The sequence below is a fragment of the Elephantulus edwardii genome, unplaced genomic scaffold (genome assembly GCF_000299155.1).
Source record: "Elephantulus edwardii isolate Elephantulus edwardi_28Jun2011 unplaced genomic scaffold, EleEdw1.0 scaffold00035, whole genome shotgun sequence".
Lineage (NCBI taxonomy): Eukaryota > Metazoa > Chordata > Mammalia > Macroscelidea > Macroscelididae > Elephantulus > Elephantulus edwardii.
This window is the reverse complement of record NW_006399785.1, coordinates 12,282,333-12,305,371: the sequence shown is the minus strand read 5'-3', so window position 1 is coordinate 12,305,371 and position 23,039 is coordinate 12,282,333. Positions and strand designations below refer to the sequence as shown.

Below are 23,039 nucleotides of genomic sequence, written 5' to 3'. Positions count from 1 at the left end.
AGTGCATCTAAATTCCAAAATCAATCTCCATAATAGTCTATGTGTTTCCTACTGCCAAAGGGGCCCTTTAGAGTAGTGAGAGAAGCTCTTCTCCCTGAAACCTACAGCGTCCCTTTTCGACAGGAAGTAGCTAAGAGAATACGCCATCCCCTTTTCCTTATGAATCAGGGTGAAGTCTCTCTCAGGGAGGAGTGATAGGGAATGGCAAAAGAAAGGGATTCTTAATAGAGCATGTCCTGTGATGATTGTGCACTTGACTAGACAGACCCCAGCTTGGAAGAGCAGAAAGTACAGGGCATGTCTTGTGATAACTAAATCTCTCATAGGAAAGATGCCTTCTTGGAGGCCAAGTGCCTAGCCCTACTTATTTGTATAATTTCTCTTTTTCTAAGATAACCCCTCCTTTTCTTCCTTAAAGTTCTAAATAAACATCATCATGATGGAGAAGAGATTGAGGTTGTTAACAATTACAGCTTGCTAGGCTCCACAATCAATTATCTTGGTACCAGCAGGCAGGAAATCAAAAGACGGATTGCATTAGATAAATCTGCTGTCAGGGACCTTTCTAGTGTGCTGAGAGGCAACGATGTCAGTCTAGCGACTAAGGTGTGTCTGATCCAGGCCATGGTCTTTGCAGTTACTTGCTATGCATTAGAGAGCTGTACAATGACTAAATGAAGAATTGATGCCTTTGAGCTGTGGTGCTGGAGAAGAGTCTTGAATATACCATGGACTGCCAAGAAAACAAATAGGTCTCTCTTGGTGAGGGTGAAACCAAATTCCTCCTTGGAGGATGTGAAGCTGTCTCACATACTTTGGGCATGTGGCAAGGAGAGACTGATCCTTACAGAAGAACATCATGCCTGGAAGGGTGGAGTGACAACGCAGGAGAGGAAGACCTCAGCTGAGATGGATTGATATAATAACTGGGTCAATGAGGGTAGGTGTGTCAGAGTCAGTGAGACCGGCTCAGGACAGGGCAGGCTTCAGAGATGTGGTACCTAGAGTCACTATGAGTTACAGGCATCTTGAAAACACACAACAACAACAACAATAAAATAACACCAAGGAGCTCGGGTGGCTTAGCCAGTAAGGAGTTGCACTGCCAACATAAAGGCTGACAGAAAACCCTCTGGAAGGTTAGCTATGACGCACAGTTCTAACTCAAGGGCACAAAACAACAATAGAAGACATATCCCCTTTCTCCTGTTGTTATGTGCTGTCGAGTCACCTGCGACTCATAGAGACGCTTTGTACAACAGCCCTAAACTCTGCTCTGTCCTGTACCAATCACACTATCTCCGACACACCCATCCTGATTAACCCCAGTCACTGAATCAATCCACCTCATAGAGGGCCTTCCCCTCCTGCGCTGTCCCTCCACCCTCCCAAGCATGATGTCCTTCTCCAAGGACCGGTCTCTCCTTACAACATATCCAAAGTATGTCAGATGAAGCTTCAGAATGCTTGCCTCCAAGGAGCTGCCCGGTTTAACCCTCTCCAGGGTGAATCTGTTTTCTTAGCAGTCCATGGTACATACATTCAATACTCTTCTCCAGCACCACAGCTCAAAGGCGTCAATTCTCCTTCTATCATTCCTAGTCATTGTCCAACTCTCTGATGCATAACAAGTGATTGCAAAGACCATGGCCTGTATACTTTTTTTTAAGTATATAGGAGAAAGTGTTTACATACATAAACCCTTTCTCCTATATACTTAAAAAAGTATCCCCCAAACCACAAAGCTTAATTGCCAGTTGAGCCAGAACTGATGAATAGCTGCCCCTCCATTGTTTCTCATAGGCTGGAAATCACACTGGAGGAGGTTGCTCATCTTCCTCCCAAAGAGCTGCCAGGGGATTTGAACCACCAGAGAGGCACCACCAAGGGTTAGCAGCACAGCCCTCTATGGGCCCTGCCACCCTCGCTCATTGTTGCAGAGTCAGAATGGACTCAGCCCATGCTCTAGGGGAATTTCTGAGGCTGTAAATCACACAGGAGGAGATTGTCCACCTTCTTCTCATGTGGCGGCTGGTAAATTCAACCCACCTGACTGGGCTGGCAGCATAACTCCTTAGCCACTGAATGGCTGGAGCTCCCTCTCCTGTTATTTTTGTTGTACCATCAAGTCATAAATGACCCGTAGCTGACCGTCTAGTGGGTTTTCAGAGGCAGTTAATTGCACGGGTGAAGATTGCCCGTGCTACCATGGATGGAGCAGCTGGTGGATTCAAAACATGTGCCCTTGGGATTGCACCGCAGTTTCTTACCACTAGGCCACTAGAGCTCCCTCTCCTAGACACTAGTAAATACTCCTCTATATGGTGGTTTTTTGTGTTAGGTGCTTGGAGTCGACTATTACTCATAATAGCCCTATCCTGCACCATCTTCATAATCTCTGATATGCTCAAGCCTGTTAAACTCATTGTGTCAAACCATTTTGTTGAGGGTCTTTCTTTCTCTGATTCTTCAATTTCTCAGCGTGCTGTCTGTTTCCAAGGACTATCTTCTCCTTACAAGATGCCAAAACGATGTGAGATGACATTTCCCCATCCTTGCCTCTAAGGAGCATCTTGGTTGTGCTTCCTCCAGGTTAGACTAGCTTGTTGTTTTGACAGCTCTTGTTCTGTCCTCCAGCACCACAAGTCAAAGCCATTGATTCCTCCTGTCATCTTTGTTCTTTGTCCAACTTTTTTTTTTTTTTTTTTTTTTTTTTTGTCCAACTTTCAAATGCTTAAGACAGTGGAAAAGACTGTAACTTGGATCAGACACATCTTAGTCTTTAAACTGACACCATTGCTTTTCAGCACTTTGGAAAGGTCTTTGAGAACAGAGTTCCCAGTGCAACATACCTTTTGATTTCTTGACTGCTGCTACTGAACATTGATTTTGGATCCAAGTGAAATGAAATTCTTCACAACTTCAATCTGTTTTCCATCTACCATGATGTTGCCTATAGGTCCAATAGTGAGAGGTGGGGGTTTTCCCCCCCTTAATATTGATTGACATGTAATCTATATGGAGAGGGTGGGTGTGTCGGAGACAGTGAGATTGGCACAGGATATGGCAGGGTTTAGGGCTGTTATACATAGGGTTGCTATGAGTCACAGGTGACTCGACAGCACACAACAACAATAACAATCTATATTGAAGGTTATATTGGTGGCCTAGTGGTGAGAATCTGTGCTGCAATCCTGAAGGAACATGGTTCAAATCCACCTGATACTTCATGGGAGAAGGCCGGGCAATCTCATTTTATGGGATTAACTGCCTCAAAGCCCACTGGAAGGTCAGCTATAGATCGGTTCAGACTTGGTGATACACAATACACACAACACAACATTCATCGACCTTCTGCAGCAAGTATTTCAAGTCCTCTTCACTTTCTGCAAGCAAAATTGTGACATTTGCATAACAGGTTGTTGATGAGTCTTCCTTCAATCTTGATGTGCAATCTTCTTTAGATTCCAACTTCACCAATGGTTTGCTCAGAATTCAGCTTGAATATAGAGAAAGAATACAGCCCTGACACACCTATAAACTTGTACATAAGAATTTTGCTTTCCCCACTCCACACTCTGTCTGCAGTATTGGGTATTCAGGTGGCTTGGTGGTAAAACGGAAGTTTTCTATTAACATGACAAGAAGAATCTTGTTTGCTCTAATGACCGAGCTCTTATCGTCTCTCCAGCAGCCTAGTTTCCTCTGGGGCTTCCCGGTGTCAAGGTCCTCTTTTCAGACTCAGTTCAGGAGTGGAGAGAGCAGGCTGAGATGCTCCAACCTCCTTCTCGGAGCTGTAGACAGGAGGGAGTGGTGTTAGGACCAGAGTCCAGCCAGCGTCAGCAGGGACGCTGCCTCCGGAGAAGGAAGGGAGTCCAGTCCGGGCGCACGGAGCTGCGAGGTCAGAGTGGCCCCATGGAGGCGTCTGGGCGCACCCTGCTGCTTCTGCTGCTGCTGCTGGCGGCGGGTGGTGCGGGCGCACAGGGCGGTCAGGGCGCGCGGTGGAGCGGTGAGGGCACCAACCCTCACTTGGAGAGCATCTTCCTGGGCCGCTGTAGTGACTACACCTCGCTTCTCAGTCCGGAACTGAGGTGAGCCTGCAAGGGATTGGGGAGTTAGCGAGAGGGAGGACATTAGGAAGAGGCAAGGGCGGGCGAGGCTAGTGAGGTGGAGAGCGAGGGATGAGGACGGTGTGGGGAGCAGGGGGACCACTCTGCTGGTAAGGTGTGTGTGCGCTTCAAAATGAGGCTAGGGGTCTAGGATGTGTGTGTGGTGGGGAAAGATCTAGAGGTGTATGGGCACGTGGTAAGGTGCAGGGGCTTAGAGCTGAAAGGAGCTTGCATATGAGATGAGAGGGGTTTTGTTTTGGGCCCCCAGCCCGCGCGCCCCACCCGGTGGAGTACAACTCAACAGATCTGAGCCCTGTCCTATCCTAAGTCAGTCCCACAATATCGGACACACTCTGCTGCAGTCACTGTTTCAATCTGTCTCATTGGGGGTTTTCCTCGCCTTAAGAAATGAGAAGGATCCAGCAGGGACCTGAAAAGACAGGATGGACATGGTCTAATGGGGATTAATTTTACAAAACGTAGTGCACGGAGTGGTGGGTGATGGAAATGGGAACGATCCAGTGTGAAAAACAATGTATATGAACTTTGTAAATAAACCAGTATAAAAAAAAACCCCAAAACAACATAGTGCATGGGAATGAAACACAATGTGAATGAAGACTAGTGTGAAACACAGTGTATATGAACTTTGTAAGCAAAGCAATATAAAAGAATTTTTTTTAAGAAAAGAAGCATATGATGGAGGTGAGGCTTCTAGAGGTGAGAGGACCTGTGTTCCCCTGAGTGGTGTGTGTATGTTATGTTTGTGAACGAGAGAGAGAGAGAGAGAGAGAGAGAGAGAGACAGAGAGAGAGACAGAGACACAGAGAGAGAGAGAAAGAGACACACACACACACACACACACACACACACACACACACACACGGAGGCAGAGGCAGAGGCAGAGGCAGATGGGGCGGGTCTTGAGGTGAATGTGAGGTAGAGGTGAGTTCTCATGACGCTGTTGTTGATGTTTTGTGCCCCTGAGTCAATCATGACTCATAGTGACCTTACGAACTGCAGGTCTGACCCTGACCCCATCCTGTGCCATCCTCACCACCTCTGATGTCCTCCAGCCCATCGTTACAGTCATGTGTCAATCCATGTTGTTGAGGGTCTTCCTTTCCTTCTCCCACTCTCCACCCTGGATCCTGGAATAGAGTGTCTAGGATCTTCGTGTCCAGTTGGTTAAAGAATTCAAGTTTGAAGTTCTCTAATCTAAAGAACTTTCTAAACTTGAGACTCAGCTACACTTCTGACTAGCATTTATTCCTTCTTCAGAGTCACTCTTATGTTGCACAGTGCCCTCTGCCAGTTGTGTTGTCATTGTTGGGGGACCTCTGAGTCAGCTGCAGTTAACAGACACTACCAGATCCTGCACCATTCTCTGTGCTTTTGACCTACTGTACAGTCACTGTGTCCTCAGCTGGTTGGAATTTCCCTTCAATTTTTAAAATCATTGCCATTTTCTTTTTTCTTTTTAATTATTATTAATTTTAATGAAAGTTTACAGAAACTTAGGGTTTCCAGTCATTCATTGTTGCACTTTTCTTCCTGCCCACCCCACCCTCCCCCCAATTTGCTTTTCTCTTTGAAAAGAAAAATTCTTTCATTGTTATGCAATCCCTCCCTCCAAGTCCACTCCACTATGCAGCCTTCGTTCTGGACTTCTGTTATGACAATAATACCTAATCACATATCCCTCTTAAACAGTTTTCTCCCTCATCTGTTTCAGTGCAGTATACATTATTGAACCCATCTTTCTCAGTCTCCCCCCAACCCTGATGTTAGTCCTGTTTTACAACAGTGGCACTATGCAGTATTTGTCCTTTTGTGACTGAGATATTTCACTCAGCATAGTGTCCTCCAGGATCTATCCATTCGTTTGTTGATGGGCACTTAGTTTCCAACTCCTTGCTATTGTGAACAAAGCTGCAGTAAACATGGGTGTGCATATATCTGCTTGAGTGGCAGTTATGGTCTCTTTGGGGTATATTCCCAGTAGTGGAATCACTGGGTCAAATGGTATCTATATCTGCAACTTTTTGAGAAAGTGCCACGCCACCTTCCACAGTGGTTGCACCATTTTACATTTCCACCAACAATGAATAAGGGTTCCAGTTTTTCCACAACCTCACCAGCATTTGTTGCTTGCTGCTCTGTTAAATTTTGCTATTCTGACTTGGGTGAGATGATATCTCATAGTTGTTTTGATTTGCATCTCTCTTAGAGCTAGGGATTTTGAACATTTCTTCATGTGCTTGTTAGCCATCTAATGTCCTCTTTGGTGAAGTGTCTGTTCATATCCTGTGCCCATTTTTCTATTAGATTGTTTACCTTTATCTTTTTGTGGTGAAAGTTACTTTTAAAATCTAGAATCTCCTTCCATAGAGATTAACCTATTGCGTAGAGTTAATTCTTACTTGTAAAGTGCATCAGGGAGCCTTGGTGGCCTAGTGGTAAGGAGTTGCTCCACAATCTCCAAGACACGTGGTTCGAAACCACCAGCCACTCTGCGGGAGAAAGATGGACAATCTCCTCTACTGTGATTAAACTTCTGAAAACCCACTGGAAGGTCAGCTGTGAGAAGGTTCTTACTCGACAGCACATAACAACAACAGTGAGGACAGAGAAGAGTTGAACTGCTTCTTCAGGCCTGCAAGGATACTATTTGTGGTAGTATATATAGTGTGTTATGAGTTGTGCAGCTAACTGAAAGGTCAGTGGTTCAAATCCCCCAGCTGTTCTGCAGGAGAAAGACAGGGAGTCTCTTCCCAGAGACTTTACAGCCTCAGGAAACACGAATTTTAGCTTTTTATGATGGGAAGGGATCTTTATGGAAGCGGAGGACCACTTCTTTCTCGCAAGGACTTGAACAGCTGACCATGACCACTGCAACAGCGAGTGCCTGCAGGCTACACCCTGGGGCTGCTCCTCTTAAGGACTGAAAGCCCTGGAAAGCCAGCTCTGCCCTCACAGAACCCCTAGGAGTTGGCAGGGACCTGACAGCAATGACCCACCTGTGTGACCTCACTCGGCCCTTATGCCCTGTCAGTGACCTGACTCCCACTGTCACGTCTACATGCCTGGTACTGAGCTCATTTCTCAGGGATTCTGTGGCAAGGCTGCATCCCTCAGGGCTGAGAAACCGAGAAGGGCATTTGGAGACACTCAGGGAGAGTGCCAGTTTTGCAATAGACTATCCATGTTATTTCTTTACACTTCGGATTTCCAGTTCATGCAAGAGCTGTGACAATTTCCTGTCATTTTTTCATAGCTGGTTCTTCAGAGCAGGATCTCTGGTGGCACAGAGGTTAAGCATTTGCTTGCTAACTGAGAGGCTGACAGTTCAAACCTACCAGCTGCTCTCTGGGAAAGAGGTTTGATAAAGGCTGTTGCTGGGGGCTGTTGAGTTGGCACCAGCTCAGGGGGACTTTGTGTTGCAGGTTACAGAGACCCCGCCCATTCTGTGCACTTTTCATGGTCTCTGCTGTGCTCAAGTCCATGGTCTCCGCCACCGTGTGAACAATCCTCTCGTTGAAGGCTTTCTCTTTCTTGTTGATCTCCTTTTCCACTCCTGGCATCCTTCTCCAGGGGCCAGCTCTTCCTGATCGCATGCCCAAAGGCTTTGCTGCTAAGGAACCCTCTGACTGTACTTCTTTTTCTTTTTTTTAATTATTATTATTTTGTGTGTACCATCAAATCAGATCTGACTGGTACAGGAGGAGATTGCCCCTCCTTCTCCAGCAAAGCATCTGGTAGATTCGAACCACTTACCTCTGGGATTGCAGTGCAACTTCATGCCACTAGGCCACCAGAGCTCCCTTTGACCTGTACTTTTTTTTTTTTTTAAATTTTTTTTTATGACCTGTACTTCTTCTAAGACAGATTTAGTCGTTCTTTTGGTGGAATAGTCCATAGAGAGTTGTGCTGATAGCCCATAACCTGTGTCTCATTGGTGGTTCGAATCCCTTGGAAGCTCCTGGGAGGAAGATGGCCAGTCATTTCCATGTGACTTACAGCCTCAGAACTCACCCTGGAGGGTCAGCTTTGAGCTGGTTCTGACTCAGAGCATTAGTTTGGAGTTGAACTTGGCAGTCCATGATAATAAGTTCAATATGCTTCACCAGCTCCACATTTCAAAGGTGTCGCCTCTTCTTTGGTCTTTTATTATTCATTGTCTAACTTTTACATGCTTACGAAATGATGGAACACAGCCCAGTTTGAGTCAGGCATACTTTATTGTTTATTTTTTTTCCTTTGAAAATGTTTTATTTAAATTTTTTTAATTTTCGCCTCCCACTTTCTTCTCCCTCCCTCAGCCCTCCCTGCGTTGCACTCCTTCTTCCAGATTGTTGTCATACCTGTAATGCTAAGTGTATATTCCTTACAGACAGTTCTTCCCTCTACCTGATCCAATGCAATGTTCAGTAGCTATCCACTCTTTTCTTATTCTTTCCCCAAACACCCCATGTCTGTCCTATTTTATAGCAGCAATGTTATGCAGTATTTGTCCTTTTGTGACTGAGGTATTTCACTCAGCATAGTGTCCTCCAGGATCCTCTATGTTATGTAAAGTTTTATGCATTCACTGTTTTTCAATGCTGGGTAAAATTCTATTGCATAAATGCATCATAGTTTTTCTATCTATTCCTTTGCTGATGGGCACTCGGGTTGCTTCCAACTCTGCTGTTGTGAAAAACACAGCAATAAATATGGATGTGGATGGTGAAGAGATTGAGATAGTTAACAGTTTTAGTTTACTTGGTTCCACAGTCAACGCTCTTGGTAACAGCAGCCAGGAAATCAGGAGACGAATTGCATTGGGAAAGTCAGCTGTGAGGGACCTCTCAAGAGTTCTGAAGAACAACGATGTCTGGCTGGAGACTAAGGTGTGCCTGATTCAGGCTATAATCTTTGCAATTATGTGTTATGCATCGGAGAGTTGGACAGTGAATAGGGATGATAGAGAATTAATGCCTTTGAGCTGTGGTGCTGGAGAAGAGTATTGAATATACCATGGACTGCAAGGAGAACAAACAGGTTTGTCCTAGAGAGGGTGAAGCCAGAATGCTCCCTGGAGTCTAGGATTCTGAAGCTTCGTCTGACATACTTTGGGCATGTTGCAAGAAGGGACTGGTCCTTGGAGAAGGCCATCATGTTTGGGAGAGTGGAGTGGAGGGACAGCACAGGAGAGGAAGACCCTCGATGAGATGCATCGATTCTGTGAGAGTGGTGGGAATGAGTGTGTTTGAGACGGCGAGGTTGGCACAGGATAGAACGGCGTTTAGTGCTCTTGTACATAGAGTCGCTATGAGTCGCAAACGACTTGATGGCACATAACAACAAAAAGAACAATAATACATCTGTTTGAGTCATGGCTTTGGTTTCTTTAGGGTTTATTTGCAGTAATTGCAGGGTCAAATGATATTTACATTTCCAACTTTTTGAGAAAGTGCTAGTCAGCCTTCCACAGTGGCTGTACCATTTTACATTCCCACCAGTAGTGTATAAGAGTCCCAATCTCTCCGCAACCTCGCCAGCATTTGTTGTTTGCGACCCTGTTGAACTTTGCTCTTGTTGACACCTTAGTGTTTAAAGTGATGCCCTTACTCTTTAGCACGTTCGAGAAGGCCCTGTAGCAAATTGGTTTGTAAATATTGCAGCATTGTGAACTTTGGGAGACAGTTCTCTATCCTATAGAGTTGCTGTGAGAGGGGATCAACTCAATGACAATGGGCGTTAGGGGATCAGTTCTGAAAAATCAACATACTGGAATTGCTTATGAAGCCCTTGGAGTCCTTGGAGAGTTGTGGAAATGTTTCACAATACATGGTGGTATGCGCTGTTATTTTTTAAAAACTTGTATGTTTGAACAGAGACAAGAACTGCACAGCCATCTGGGAGGCCTTTCGCGTGGTGCTGGACAAGGATCCCTGTGCTGTTGTTCCCTCCGACTATGACCGTTTTATTGACCTCTCCTGGCATGCCATTCCCAAAGACAAGGTAACTGAACAAACACGTGCATTTCTCAGTCCCTGCAGAGGTGGAAAGGTCCTTGCATTGTAGAAACACTTGATGCTTGACAACCAGCTTTCAGTATGGATTACATCTCAACATCAAAAAGACAAAAATCCTCCCTTATTGGGCATATTGTTAGGAGGGACCAATCCTTGGGAAAGGACAGCATACTTACTTGGAGGAGTGGAGAGGCCGTGAAAGAGAGGAAGACCCTCAACGAGAGGGATTGACACAGCGACCACAACAATGAGCTCAGGGATGATGGGGACGGCGCAGGACAGGAAGGATTCAAATCCTTGTTCACAGGTTACTTCTGAGTGAGTAACTGGCCCCACAGGGTTCTGATTCAGGCAGTGGGTCAGAGAACCCTCAACCTCAAGGTCCTCCCAGTAGCAAATCTTATTTCTATTATTAGTTTAATTTACATTATATTTCATTCATGTATATTGTAGCTTCCCCCCCTTCAAGTATCATGCTAATAATTTCCTTCATGAAAGCGTGTAAGCCTGCTGATTCATGCCTCATGCCCTAATGACAAGATAATGATAAGACAGTCAGTTTCTGACCTGCCCATCACTATCAAACCTTGAGGGAACAAGCACGTCCCTTTTGCTGAAGGATCCTCTATTCACCTTGGCAACTTTGAGCACCTTCATCTACGAGCAAATTCCAGTCCAAAGCACGCCATCAGGTTGTAGCAATCGACCCTAGTCCACAGCATGGAGCATCCTCGCTTCTGCCTCCGGTTAGGTTCTGGTTAACCCATTCCCAGCCATTTGTTTGGGTTGGTTTGTTCTTTTTTTAAAAATTAATTTTAATAAAAGTTTACAGAGACTTTGGATTTCCATTCATTCATTGTTGCACATTTTCCTCCCTTCCCATACTCTCCCCCCGCCCCAATTCACTTTTCTCTTCTAAAGAAAAAGAAATTATTTCATTGTTATGTAATCTCCCCCTCCCCCTGTCCACTCCACTGTGCAGCTTTCATTCTGGACTCTTTTCAAGGTCGTCAAAAACAAAAAAACTAAGGCCACGGCTACCAAGTTGATTCCAAGTGTCAACAACTCTACAGGACAGAGAAGAATGGTCCCCCCAGAACAGTTACCAAGTGAATCTTTAGGGGGTCACAGGGCCCCACTTTTCTTTTGTGAACTGGCTAGTAGGTCTGAACCACTGACCTTCTGATTAATAACTAATGGCTGTGCTGAAACATTCCTGCAGGGTGGATTTAACTCTGTAAACTCAAATACAACAGTAAGTATTGATCAAGACCAGTAAATGGAGTTGCAAGTTTCAAACATGTTGACCACAAAGTGGTTTTGTAACAGTTGTTCTATGTGGAGCGTTGCCTCTCAGCCACTCTCCTCTCTTATAGACAGATGTACTAGTTAGTGGAACTCAATAAGTACTGAATGAGCTGCTTCTGTGAGCTGGTGACTCTGCCCAGGGTTGGAGGCACAACAGCAAAAACACAACCTTTCTTTCTAACCCTCCTTAGTCTGAAAGCTCCACTGATAGATGGTCAGAATCATGGTAGCGAGTGAGCCCACTCGGACAGGGTGGTGGCTGTGTGTGCAGCGAGCTGGCCGGAAATAAGACCCAGCACCACACCTCGAGCGTCTCACAGAGCCAGCAGTCAGGCCCCTTGGTCCTTTGTAATCCAAGAAACTTTCCTCTAATTTGTACCATGGGGGTATATTACTATTTTCATGATACCCTGTTATAACTGGAGGAGAAGAGGGTGTTGTCGTGTACTGTTGAATCAGAACAGTTCAGAAACCAAGCTCCATTAGGTTTTCAGAGTAACTCTCACGGGAGTAAACTGCCTGTCCTCCTGTGGAAAACCTGGCGTGTTTGAACCACATGCCTTTGGATTGACAATGCAGCTTCTTACCACTAGGCCACTAGAGCTCTTTTGGAGGAGAAAGTTAGTGCTTTTGTAATTGTTGTTGTTGTTAGATGCTGTCAAGTCAAGTACAACTCAGTGACCCTATGAACAAAAGGTCTGAACCCCTGTTCTATCCTGTGCCATCCTCACACTTCCTGACACACAAGAGCTCATTGTGGTAGTCACTGTGTCAGTCCACCTGGTTGAGGGTCTTCCTCTTCTTTGCTGATTCTCCACTCTTCCCAGCATCATGTCGCTCTCCAAGGAACAGCCCCTCCTAGCAACATGCCCAAAGTATGTGAAGTGAAGCCTCATCATTCTTGCCTCCAAAGAGCACTGCAGCTGCACCCCTTCCAAGATATATTGGTTCTCTTGACTGTCCACGGGATGTTCAGGGCTCTTCTCCGATACTGCAGCCCAAAGGTGTCAATTCTTCTTCTGTCATCCTTATTCATTGTCCAGCTCTCAGATGCATAGCAAGTGATTGGAAAGACCATGGCCTGAATCATGAATCAGACCATCGCCTAAATCAGATGTGCATTAGTCCTCAAACTGACATCATTGCTCTTCAATAATTTGGAAAGGTCCCTAACTGGAAATTTCCCAGTGCAATACCTCTCCTTACTTCTTGACTGTCGGTACCAAGAGTGTTAATTGTGGAATCAAGCAAGATGAAGCTGTTGACAGTTTCAAGTGCTTTTATAATAATATTTTGTAAAACCCAGATATTGTGTTATGTTAGTTTGCTTACAGAGTTCGTATATATTATGTTTCACAGTATTCTTCCACATTGTGTTTCATACAATCATTCTCATCCATTATGTTTGTAAAATTCATCACCATCAGACCTGTCTTTTCGCCTGGATCCTTCTCCCTTCCTTGCCCCCGCCTCCTCCACCCACCAAACTGTGCAGCCCTGTGAAAACCCAGACTTATAAAGGCTGGATGATTGTGTAACAAGTCACCCGAATGGAAAATCAGGTTGTCTGACGTGCCTTGGTTTTAGACCTGAGAAACCTGTTATGATTTTGTTTTGCCCTTGAACTTTGCTTTGTTTTGTTTACCTCTAGTCCCTCTTCTGGGAGAACAACCACCTACTCGTGACCAGCTACTCGGAGAACGCCCGTCGCTTCATGCCTCTGTGTGATGTCCTGTACGGCAGGGTCGGCGATTTCCTGAGCTGGTGCCGACAGACAAACGGCTCTGGTAAGACTGATGCCTGCACAGCATAAAGAGGAGCAGGAGTTCTTACTTACGATGTGCTTCCGGCTTGTATATTTAATTATTTACATTTTTACCTCCATTTGTTTCCACTTAGCTCTTTGGTTTACTCGTTAGGCCCTCGACTCAGACGGCTGTGGTTGTTGTTGTGTACCGTCCAGTGGGAACTGATCCATCGCTGACCCTCTGGCGGATTTTCAGAGGCAGTTATCACACGGGAGGAGATTGGCCCATAAATAACAATAACTAGCTTGTACTTTACTTGGAATCCACGGAATGTCCCAGGGACTGCCGAAAGACCTGCATGCTCTGTCGTTTATTCCAGAACATCTAGAGATTGCTGGGGACTCGCACTGAGGCTCTGGGGCAAACCAGAGGGGAGACCAGCAAGGAAGGTGACGGAAGGTGTTGCCAGCCAGAATATCAGAGATTTTGCCTCTCAGGGTATCAGAGGTACTTTAACGGCCCTCAAAGCCCATGTCACTAAGCCACTGGCTGAGCCCATCTTGTTCAAGGTCTCCCTTTCTTTCTCTGACCTTCCGTCTTTCCCAGCATGCTTGATTGACCCCTCTTGACAACATGTGCAAAGTCTGTGAGATACAGTTTCACTATCCTCGCCTCTAAGCAAGGCCCTGGTTGTACTTCCTCCCAGACTGACTTGATTTTGCTTTTGACAGTCCATGGGATATTCAATATTCCTCACCAGCTCAACCATTCAAAGGCTCAATTCTTCCTTGTCATCCTTATCCATTGTCCAATTTTCAGATGTATAGGAAGCAATTAAAAACAAAACAAAACAAAAAAAACCAAACCAAAACCAAACACATGGCTTGGATCAGGTGTATCTTAGTCTTTGAGTGGACATTGTTGCTCTTTAGTAAGCCAGAGGTCCTTGACAGCAGATTTTAGAAAAATATTTAAGAGTTATAAAATTTTGGGATTTTGAACTATTATTTTCTTATATTTACTTTCATAGCTGAGAGTGAGGATTGAATTAAGAATTCTGAAGCTTTGTTTGACATACTTTGGGCATGTTGCAAGGAGAGACCAGTTATGGGAGATGGATGTCATAGTTGGGAGGGTGGAGGGACAGCACAGGAGAGGAAGACCCTGGATGAGATGGATTGACTCAGTGACTGGGATAGTGACAGTAGGTGTGCCAGGGACGATAAGGTGGGCTCAGTGTAGAGCAGTGTTCAGAGCTGTTGTATGCAGGGTTACTATGAATCCCAAGTGACTCGATGGCACTTAACAACAACTTATCCCAAGAGGGTCAGACTTTGTCACTTGACTAGTGACAGCAGTAGAGACATAGTGCATCCTGACGCTGCACGGTCAGTTACATTCTCTCATTCATGGCTTTGTGCCTCATCTTCCTCACGTTATTGCTTGAGAAAAAAGATACATAAGTTCACATCATGATAGTCTCTTAGCAAGTCTCACATTCTGGGTGGACAGGATCGATTGATAAACGTGTGTGCGTCGTGCTACGGACAGGCTAAATGTATTTAGTGGAGCCAGCAAATACTTGAAATTGAATATTCCCAATACAAACTTTAGGGAGCTCTTGTAGCCTAGTGGTAAGTAGCTGCTCTGCCAACCTAAGGGTAAGCAGTTTGAATCCACCAGTTGCTCTGCAGGAGACAAATGGGCATTTGACTCCTGTGTGATTTGTTGCCTCTGAAAACCCATTGGAGGGTCAGATATGAGTTGGTTCTGACTCAATGGCATGTAACAACAACAGTGCAATCTTTCATAAGGCTTGGCGTCACAGTGAGCAAGTGTTGGGTTGCTAACAGAGAGTTTGGAAGTTTTAATGCACCAGTAGCTTCCATAGTGGAAATGACCTTGTGATCTGTGCCCATCAAGATCAATTCCTCTGCTGTGGAATCAGCTCTGACCCATAGCAACCGTCTCTGAGTTTCCAAGTTGAACATTGTTAGGAGTGGAGATTGATGGAGATTGATTCTCTTTCTCCCTCAAAGGAGCGAGTGGGTTCCAACAGCTAACCTTTTGGGAAACAATCTAACACGTAAGGAGCCCCACATATAAGGAATGCCATCACTGGGCCAGATTCCTGAAAAGACTACAGCCCAGAAAGCTCCATGTGGAAGTTCCACTCTGTCTTGTAAGGTCACCGGCAGTCGGAATCACAAAAAAGAACAACCCCAACAATATCTTCTTTGAGATGAAATGCGCTTTCTTTCATTCTTTTTGTTTTTCTTCTAGAACCCGACTACCAGTCCTGCCCTACATCGGCAGATTGTGAAAACAATCCTGTGGATTCTTACTGGAAAAGGGCTTCCATTCAGGTAATCCCGGGCTGGGTACCAGGGCACAGGTGAGACAAGTCGTCATGGACATGATATTAAAATATCACTGAAGCTGAGTCAACGAGTCTTCTCTGAGCTTCTATTCCATTTTGGTGGTATCCAGACCCATCCTTTGTGATCTATAATGTTGGGAGGATCAAGGAGGCCTTAACGGCATGTCTGACACAGAGGAACTGTTTAATGAATTCTAGCTATCATGGCCCTTGAATTGGAGTTTTGACAAAGAGCATTAAATATACCACAAATCACTAAAAGAATCAAGAAATCAGTCTTAGAACAGGTGCAGACCGGGAATTCCTTAGAGGTTAGAATGGTGAGATTTGCTCTCATGACTTTGTGGTAATGGGGTTATGAGTGTCAGATATGGTGAGGTTGGCCCAGAATAGGGCAAGATTCAGAACTGTAGTTGATACGGTTGCTATGAATTGTTGTCAACTCAATGCCTCAGAACAACAGCAGCAGCAGTACCACCACCACCACCACTTTGGGCGTATTATCAGGAGGAGCACTTCCTCAGAAAAGGACATTGTGGTTGGAGATGTGAAGAGTCTACAAAACCTTCACCGCGCTGGTTTGAGACAGCAACTGCAGCAATGGGTTTAAACACAGCAGAGATTGTGAGGATGTCACAGGATCGGGCAGGGTTGCTGTGAGGTGGAGTCTACCTAACAACATGAGCTAAAGATGAAGATGTTAAATAGGCATCATTATTATTACCATGATGTACATTATACCTTATTGTATTGGGGCAGCCTGCTGTCAGGGATCTCTCCAGAGTACTGAGGAGCAATGATGTTAGTCTTAGAGACTAAGGTGCACCTGATGCAGGCCATGATCTTCACAATTACATGCTATGTGTCAGAGAGCTGGACAATGACTAAGAATTGATGCTTTTGAGTTGTGGTGCTGGAGAAGAGTACTGAACATACCATGGACTGCTGGGAGAACAAATAAGTCTGTCTTAGAGAGGGTGAAACCAAGTCTCTTCTTCGAGGCACAGATTTTGAAGCTCCCTCTCACATACTTTGGACAGGAGACCAAGAAGGCCTGATCCTTGGAAAAGGACACCATGTTTAGAAGGATGGTGGAACAGCACAGGAGAGAAAGACTCCAGGTGAGATGGATTGACATGATAACTGGGGCAATGGAATTAAGTATGTCAGAGCCAGTGAGACTGACTCAGGATAGGGCAGGGTTCGGAGCTGGTGATTCAACGGTACATAACAACAACAAACAACAAATGTAAAGTAAATGACCTCTATAAAATCTTAAAGAGCAAGAATCTCACTTTGAAGACTAAGGTGAATCAGACCATGCTCTTTTCAGTTGCTTCATATGCATTTGAAAGTTGAACAATGCAAAAGGAAGACTCAAGAAGAACCTGTACAGCTGCACTTTAGTGTTGAAGAAAAATATTGAATGAACTGAGAACTGATAGAGGAAGGAGCGATTCCATTTTGGAGGAGGTACAATTATAATGTTTCTTAGAAGCAGGGATATAAAGAGTCCACCTCGATTAATTAGAACACAGCATCAGAGATGGACTTGACACAGTGATTGCAGCAATGAACTCAAAACAAAATAGCTATTGTGAGGATGTACAGGACTGGTCAACGATTCAGTCTGTTAGCCATGAAAACCCACTGCTATCAAATTAGGACTGACTCATTGCCGACTGTCCATCAGGTTTCAGAGGCTAAAAGTTGCATGGGAGGTGACTGCTCACGTTTCCCCAGAAGAGTGGCTGGTGTAGTGAGGCTGCCAGAGAGGTTTGTAAGAAGTTTGGCCTCCTTGAAGTCAGACTTGTCCAAGTGATTAACATTAGCAGTGAAATGTGAGCAGACATGGCTTATGTGACTTTCAGGTGGAGGTCTTTCAGAATGGGTATGTGATTTGCAACTTACCTTTTCTTCTCTCTTGATTATAATAGACTTTGTAAAGGTGGGAACTTTATCACCCAGAGGGAGGCCATCGGGGCCAAATCCCAACAGAACCATGATAAGTATGTAGTGTGAGCAAGAGAGACATCTTTGTGGTTTAAAACCGTGGTGATTTTGAAAGTTTTGGTATGACAGCATGACTTATTCTATTCCAACCAGCGCGATGCTATTTAGGTGTTCTTCCTTTTGTTAACGGCAGATTCCTAGACATTGTTGTTGTGTACCTTCAAGTTGGAAATGACCTGGAAGCTGACCCTCCAGTAGGTTTTCAGAAGCTGTAAATGGCATGGGAATTGATGGTCCACCTTTCTCCCATAGAGTAGCTGGTGGATTTGAACCACAGAACTTTGTGTTGACAGTGTGATTCCTTACAATGTAGCCACCAGACCTCCTCTTCCTTTTGTTAATGATAGATTTCAGAAATGGAATTACTAAATGTACGGATTTTTGGACCTTTTAAAGTGATTCACTTCTTGAAAATTATACTAGTTTCTGTCCCACTAGCCATATAACTTTTCACAACTTCTAGTTTTTGAACATTCGCGCTCTGTACCTTCCATGTCCATTAAAGGATGTGGTCAGGGACCTGTTATAATTATTGAGGGGCAATGATATCCGTTTGAGGAGAAAGGTGCACCAGATTCAGGCAATGGTCTTTTCAGTCACTTACTATGCATCTGAGAGTTGAGCAATGACCAAGGTGACAGAAGAATTGATATCTATGAATTGCAGTATTAGAGAAGAAAGCTGCATATCCCACAGACTGCCAAAATAACAAAGCAATGTGTCTTAGAGAAGGGGCAACCAGAGTGATCGTTAGAGGCAAACATGTTGAAGCTTTGTCTCACACACGTTGGGCGTTCTGCCTGGGGAGGGTTATCATGCTGGGGGAGGTGGAGGATCAGTGAAGAAAAGGAAGCCCCTCCCCAGGTAGATTGTCAACTACAGCAATGGGCTTGAGTGTGTGAGGTTGGTACAGAGAGGACAGGGCTCAGATCTGTTGTGTATAGGGTCATTATGAGTTGTACCCGACTCAAAGGCATTTAACCACCACCACCAAACTCATATAACTCAAAACTCATTGCTCTTGAGTTGGGACCAGCTTATAGCTGACCCTCTGGTGGGTTTTCAGAGGCTCTAAATCACATGGGAGGAGGTTGTTTATCTTTCTCCCGAGAAGTCACTGGCAGATTGGAACCACCAGAGACACTTTACTTTTGGGTTGGCCATGCAACTCTCTACGGACTTTCTCACGTCATTGTCGATATTGAGAACTCTAACTTTTATTTTTAAATTGCCCATTTCCTAAGTGAGAAGTGCTTGTTTTTATGTTCTCAATTGCCTCATTTCCTTTGCAGTATTCCAAGGATAGTTCGGGGGTGATTTACGTCATGCTGAATGGTTCTGACCCCAATGGAGCCTATCCTCTTCAGGGGTAAGAAACAGCACCAACCAAGATGCTTGCACGGTTGATTTGGATGGTCCCCAAAGGCGCCCTCCTGTTCCTCATTGCCTCAGTTATCTCTGCTGCTATGCCAGTTTTTGCAATGTCATTGGCTGGAATGGATTGCCTAACAAACAAAGAGATGTGTCTTGCAAAGAGTGCAAGCAAAGCGCTCCTGGGAAGCAAGGAGGTGAAGCTTCATCTCTCATACTTTGGACAATGTTGCTAGGAGAGGCTATTCCCTGGACAGAGACATTGTATGTGGAATGGGAGAGGGTGCCAAGGAAGGACAACAAGGTGGCGTCCCACCTGACTGAAACAATGGCCTTGTGTGTGTGTGTGTGTGTGTGTGTGTGTATGTGTGTGTGAGAAAGAGAGAGAGAGAGATGGTGAGCATGGACAGGATAGGACAAGAGTCAGGCCTGTCGTTCACAGGGTCGCTACAAGTCATTCTAGGGTTGGCAGCACCTGACAACAACAACTCTGGTGTCCTAGTGGTAAGTAGCTTCACTGCAATCCCAAAGGCATAGGGTTCAAATCCACTAGCTGCTCTGTGGCAGAAAGATGGGCAGTCTCCTCCTGTGTGATTAACTGCTGCTGAAACACCCCTGTAGGGTCAGCTGTGGGTCAGTTCCGACTCTACGGTACACAACGACACAACAACAACAGCTCTAGAGGGAGCTCTGATGGCCTAGTGGCTAAGATGCTATGCTGTGCACCTAGAGGCAAGAAGTTTGAATCCACCAGCTGCTCCACCAGAGAAATCCTGTATGATTTATTGCTTCTTCAACCCCCCTACGGGGTCCTCTAAGAGTCAGTTCTGAGTCACTGGCACATAACAACAACAACAACAGCTCCAGCAGAAGCTGTCTGATCTCAGGGGAAGTCCCTGTCTCTTTGGTTTGTGTTTCCTGGTTCCTTGGAGATCTGCACTTGACATGGAGTTTGTTTCCCCTCATCTCTGCTTAATTTATTGTTTTTATGTATTGTAAGCGAGTGACTGTTCTGCATATAGATTGAAAAGGTATGGTGATAGGACGCATCCCTGGTATGCATCTTTTCTGATTCTGAACTATGTAGTATTTCCCTACGTTGTTTGATGAATGCCTCTTGGTCCAAGTATAGGTTTCATATAAGCACATTCAAGGGTTCTGGGATTCCCATTCTTCTCAGAGTCAGTCACAGTTTGTCGTGATCCACACAGTCAAATGCCTTTGCATAGTAAGTGAAACACAAATAGACTTTTCTCTGGTATTCTCTGCTTTCAGCCAAGCATTATCTAACATTAGCTATACTATCCCTAGTACCATGGCCTCTTCTAAACCCAGGCTGCCCATCTGGCAGATCTCTGTTGGTGTGCTGTTCCAGCAGGTTTTGGATAATTTTCATAAAAATCTTGCTTGGATATGATATTAATGATATTGTTCAATAATTTCCACACACCTTTCTCTAGAATGGGAATTAATATGGATCTCTTCCAGTCAGTTGTCCAGGTGGTTGTCCTCTGACACACTTTGAGCGTGTTGCAAGGAGGGACCAGGTCCTTGGAGAGGGATGTCATGCTTGGGAGGGTGGAGGGACCGTGCAGGAGAGGAAGACCCTTGATGAGATGGATTGACTCAGTGACTGGAGTAATGGGGGTAAGTGTGTCAGTGACAACGAGGTTGGCTCAGGATACAGCAGGGTTCAGAGCTGTTGTAGACAGGGTCGCCATGACTTGCAGGTGACTCAACAGCACACACTACCACCACCACCACCACCAAGAGTGTGACTCAAGAACCAAATTACACTAATCCTGCCTCTTTATCATAACAAAGAGAATGCACTCCCAGATGGAATGATATCCATGGAAATGGAGCTCAAGACTCATTGCCATCAAGTCAGAATTGGCTTGTCCGATGACCCTCTAGAAGTTGTTAATTGCATGGGGGCGGGGGGTGGGAAAAGCCTATCTTTCTCCCAAAGAGCTGCTGGTGAATTAAAACTACCAGAAAGTCACTGATTTTGGGTTATTAGAACAAAATTCCTATGAACTAGGCCGCCAGAGCTCCCCACCAGTGAAACAGAAGTTAGGATTTGCTTCATATATTGTGTTGTTGTTGTTGTTGATATTAGGTGTCATTGAGTTGATGACAACTTGCAGCAATCCTATGAACATCAGGTCTGAAGCTTGCCCTACCCTCATGGTCTCACTATTATGGTCGCTGTGTCAGTCTGTCTTGTGAAGGTCTTCCTCGTTTTCTATCACTGTCTGTCTCTCCCAGCATGATGTCTTTTTCCAAAGACCATCTCTTCTTGACAACTTGCCCAACGTCAGTGAAATGAAATTTCCCCATCCTTGCCGTTAAAAAGGACCATGGTTGCCACTTCCACCCTGAAAGCCTTGTTTATTCTTTTGTCAGTTCAAGAGATTCAATACTCTTCATCAGCACTACAATTCAAACACATTCCTCCTTGGCTTTCCTTATTCATTATCCAACTTTCAGATACAAAGGAAGCACTTGAAAATACCACGGCTTGCATCAGGTGCACTTGACTCTTTAGAGCGATATCCTTGCTCTTTAGTGCTTTGGAGAGGTCCTTGAAAGCAGATTTCCTCAAGGCAATACAGTTTTCATTTCTTGATTGCTGCTACCATGAGTAATGATTATGGATCCATGAAATTGAACCCATTGCCATGTAGGGGGAAACAATTCCACCGATGATACCAATATCTGATACTTGCCTTTGTAAATTCAAGTGGAGCAAAAGAGTTGCATAAGCTGGTGATCAGAGCTGTTCATGTCCACAGAGTTGTACAGTCAATAGCCAACGAATGCAGGAGGGAACTGTTGTTAGATGCTGTCAGATCAACTCTAACCTCACGACCTTATGCACCACAAAGCTATTTCCCAGTCCTGCGCCTTCCTCACAGCTGCTGCTGTGTCTACTGTGAGTTTCTTGCTGCAGCCCCTGCATCAGTCCACCTCGTTGAGAGTCTTCTTTTCCTCTGACCCTAATTTACCGCTGACGATGTTTTTCCTCAAGAAAAGGCCCCTCCTCATAGCATGGCCCAAAGTGTGTGAACGAAACCTCACCATTCTCTCTTCTAAGGAGCGTACATGGCAGGCCATGATGTGTCCGATATTCCTCTCCGTACACAATTTAAAAACTTCAACTCTTCTTCACTCTTCCTTGTTCTATGTGCAACTTTCACATGCGTATGTTGTTATTATTATAATATGATCGACTGAAAATAGATATTGAAATAAATAAATCTTGAAAACAGATCTTGACAATATGCTCTTTATCGCTCTGAAAAGATCTCTCTGCAGCAGATGTGCCATTGAAATATTATTGAATTTTGCTCATGACAAAATTATGCATGAAATATGCAGCCTAAAAACAAAATTCAAAAAGCTTTAAAAAAAGGTAATGTGTAAAATAAATTAATGACCAGAGAGAAAGCATCTTAATGTCAGCAATATATTTTTGTCATATATCTCTATCTATCTATCTATCTATCTATCTATCTATCTATCTATCTATCTATGTAATATATCTATACAAGTCATTTAAATATATACACATATATACATACACACACATACACACACACACACACACACACACACACACACACACACGTGTACCTGATACAGTCTTTGCAATTACTTGCTGTGTATCAGAGAGCTGGACAATGACTAGGGATGATAGAAGAATTGATGCCTTTGAGCTGTGGTGCTGGAGAAGAGTATTGAATATACCATGGACTGCTAAGAGAATGAACAAGTTTGTCCTGGAGAGGGTGAAACCAGGCTGCTCCTTGGAGGCAAGTATTCTTAAGCTTCAACTGACATAGTTTGGACATGTTGCAAGGAGGGACCAGTCCTTGGAGAGGGCCATCATGCTTGAGAGGGTGGAGGGATAGAGCAAAAGAGGAAGACCCTTGATGAGATGGATTGATTCAGTAATGGGGTAGTGGGAGTGGGTGTGTCAGAGACAATAAGATTGGCACAGGATGAAGCAGGGTTCAGGGCTATTGTACATAGGGTTGCTGTGAGTTGCAGGCAACTCGATGGCACATAACAACAACTGTATATA

General features: G+C 44.7%; 1 protein-coding gene across 1 annotated transcript in view; it reads left to right on the top strand.

The window, feature by feature from the left end:
• The first annotated feature begins 3,915 nt into the window (after positions 1 to 3,915).
• The window catches only part of BST1 (bone marrow stromal cell antigen 1), a 26,764-nt gene continuing 7,640 nt past the window's right edge, over positions 3,916 to 23,039 (top strand). Inside the window, exons 1-5 of the mRNA XM_006884538.1 lie at positions 3,916 to 4,091; positions 9,989 to 10,115; positions 13,089 to 13,224; positions 15,469 to 15,551; positions 18,871 to 18,947. Of these exons, the coding sequence (XP_006884600.1) occupies positions 3,916 to 4,091; positions 9,989 to 10,115; positions 13,089 to 13,224; positions 15,469 to 15,551; positions 18,871 to 18,947 (599 nt within the window). The remainder of the gene's footprint in view (positions 4,092 to 9,988; positions 10,116 to 13,088; positions 13,225 to 15,468; positions 15,552 to 18,870; positions 18,948 to 23,039) is intronic.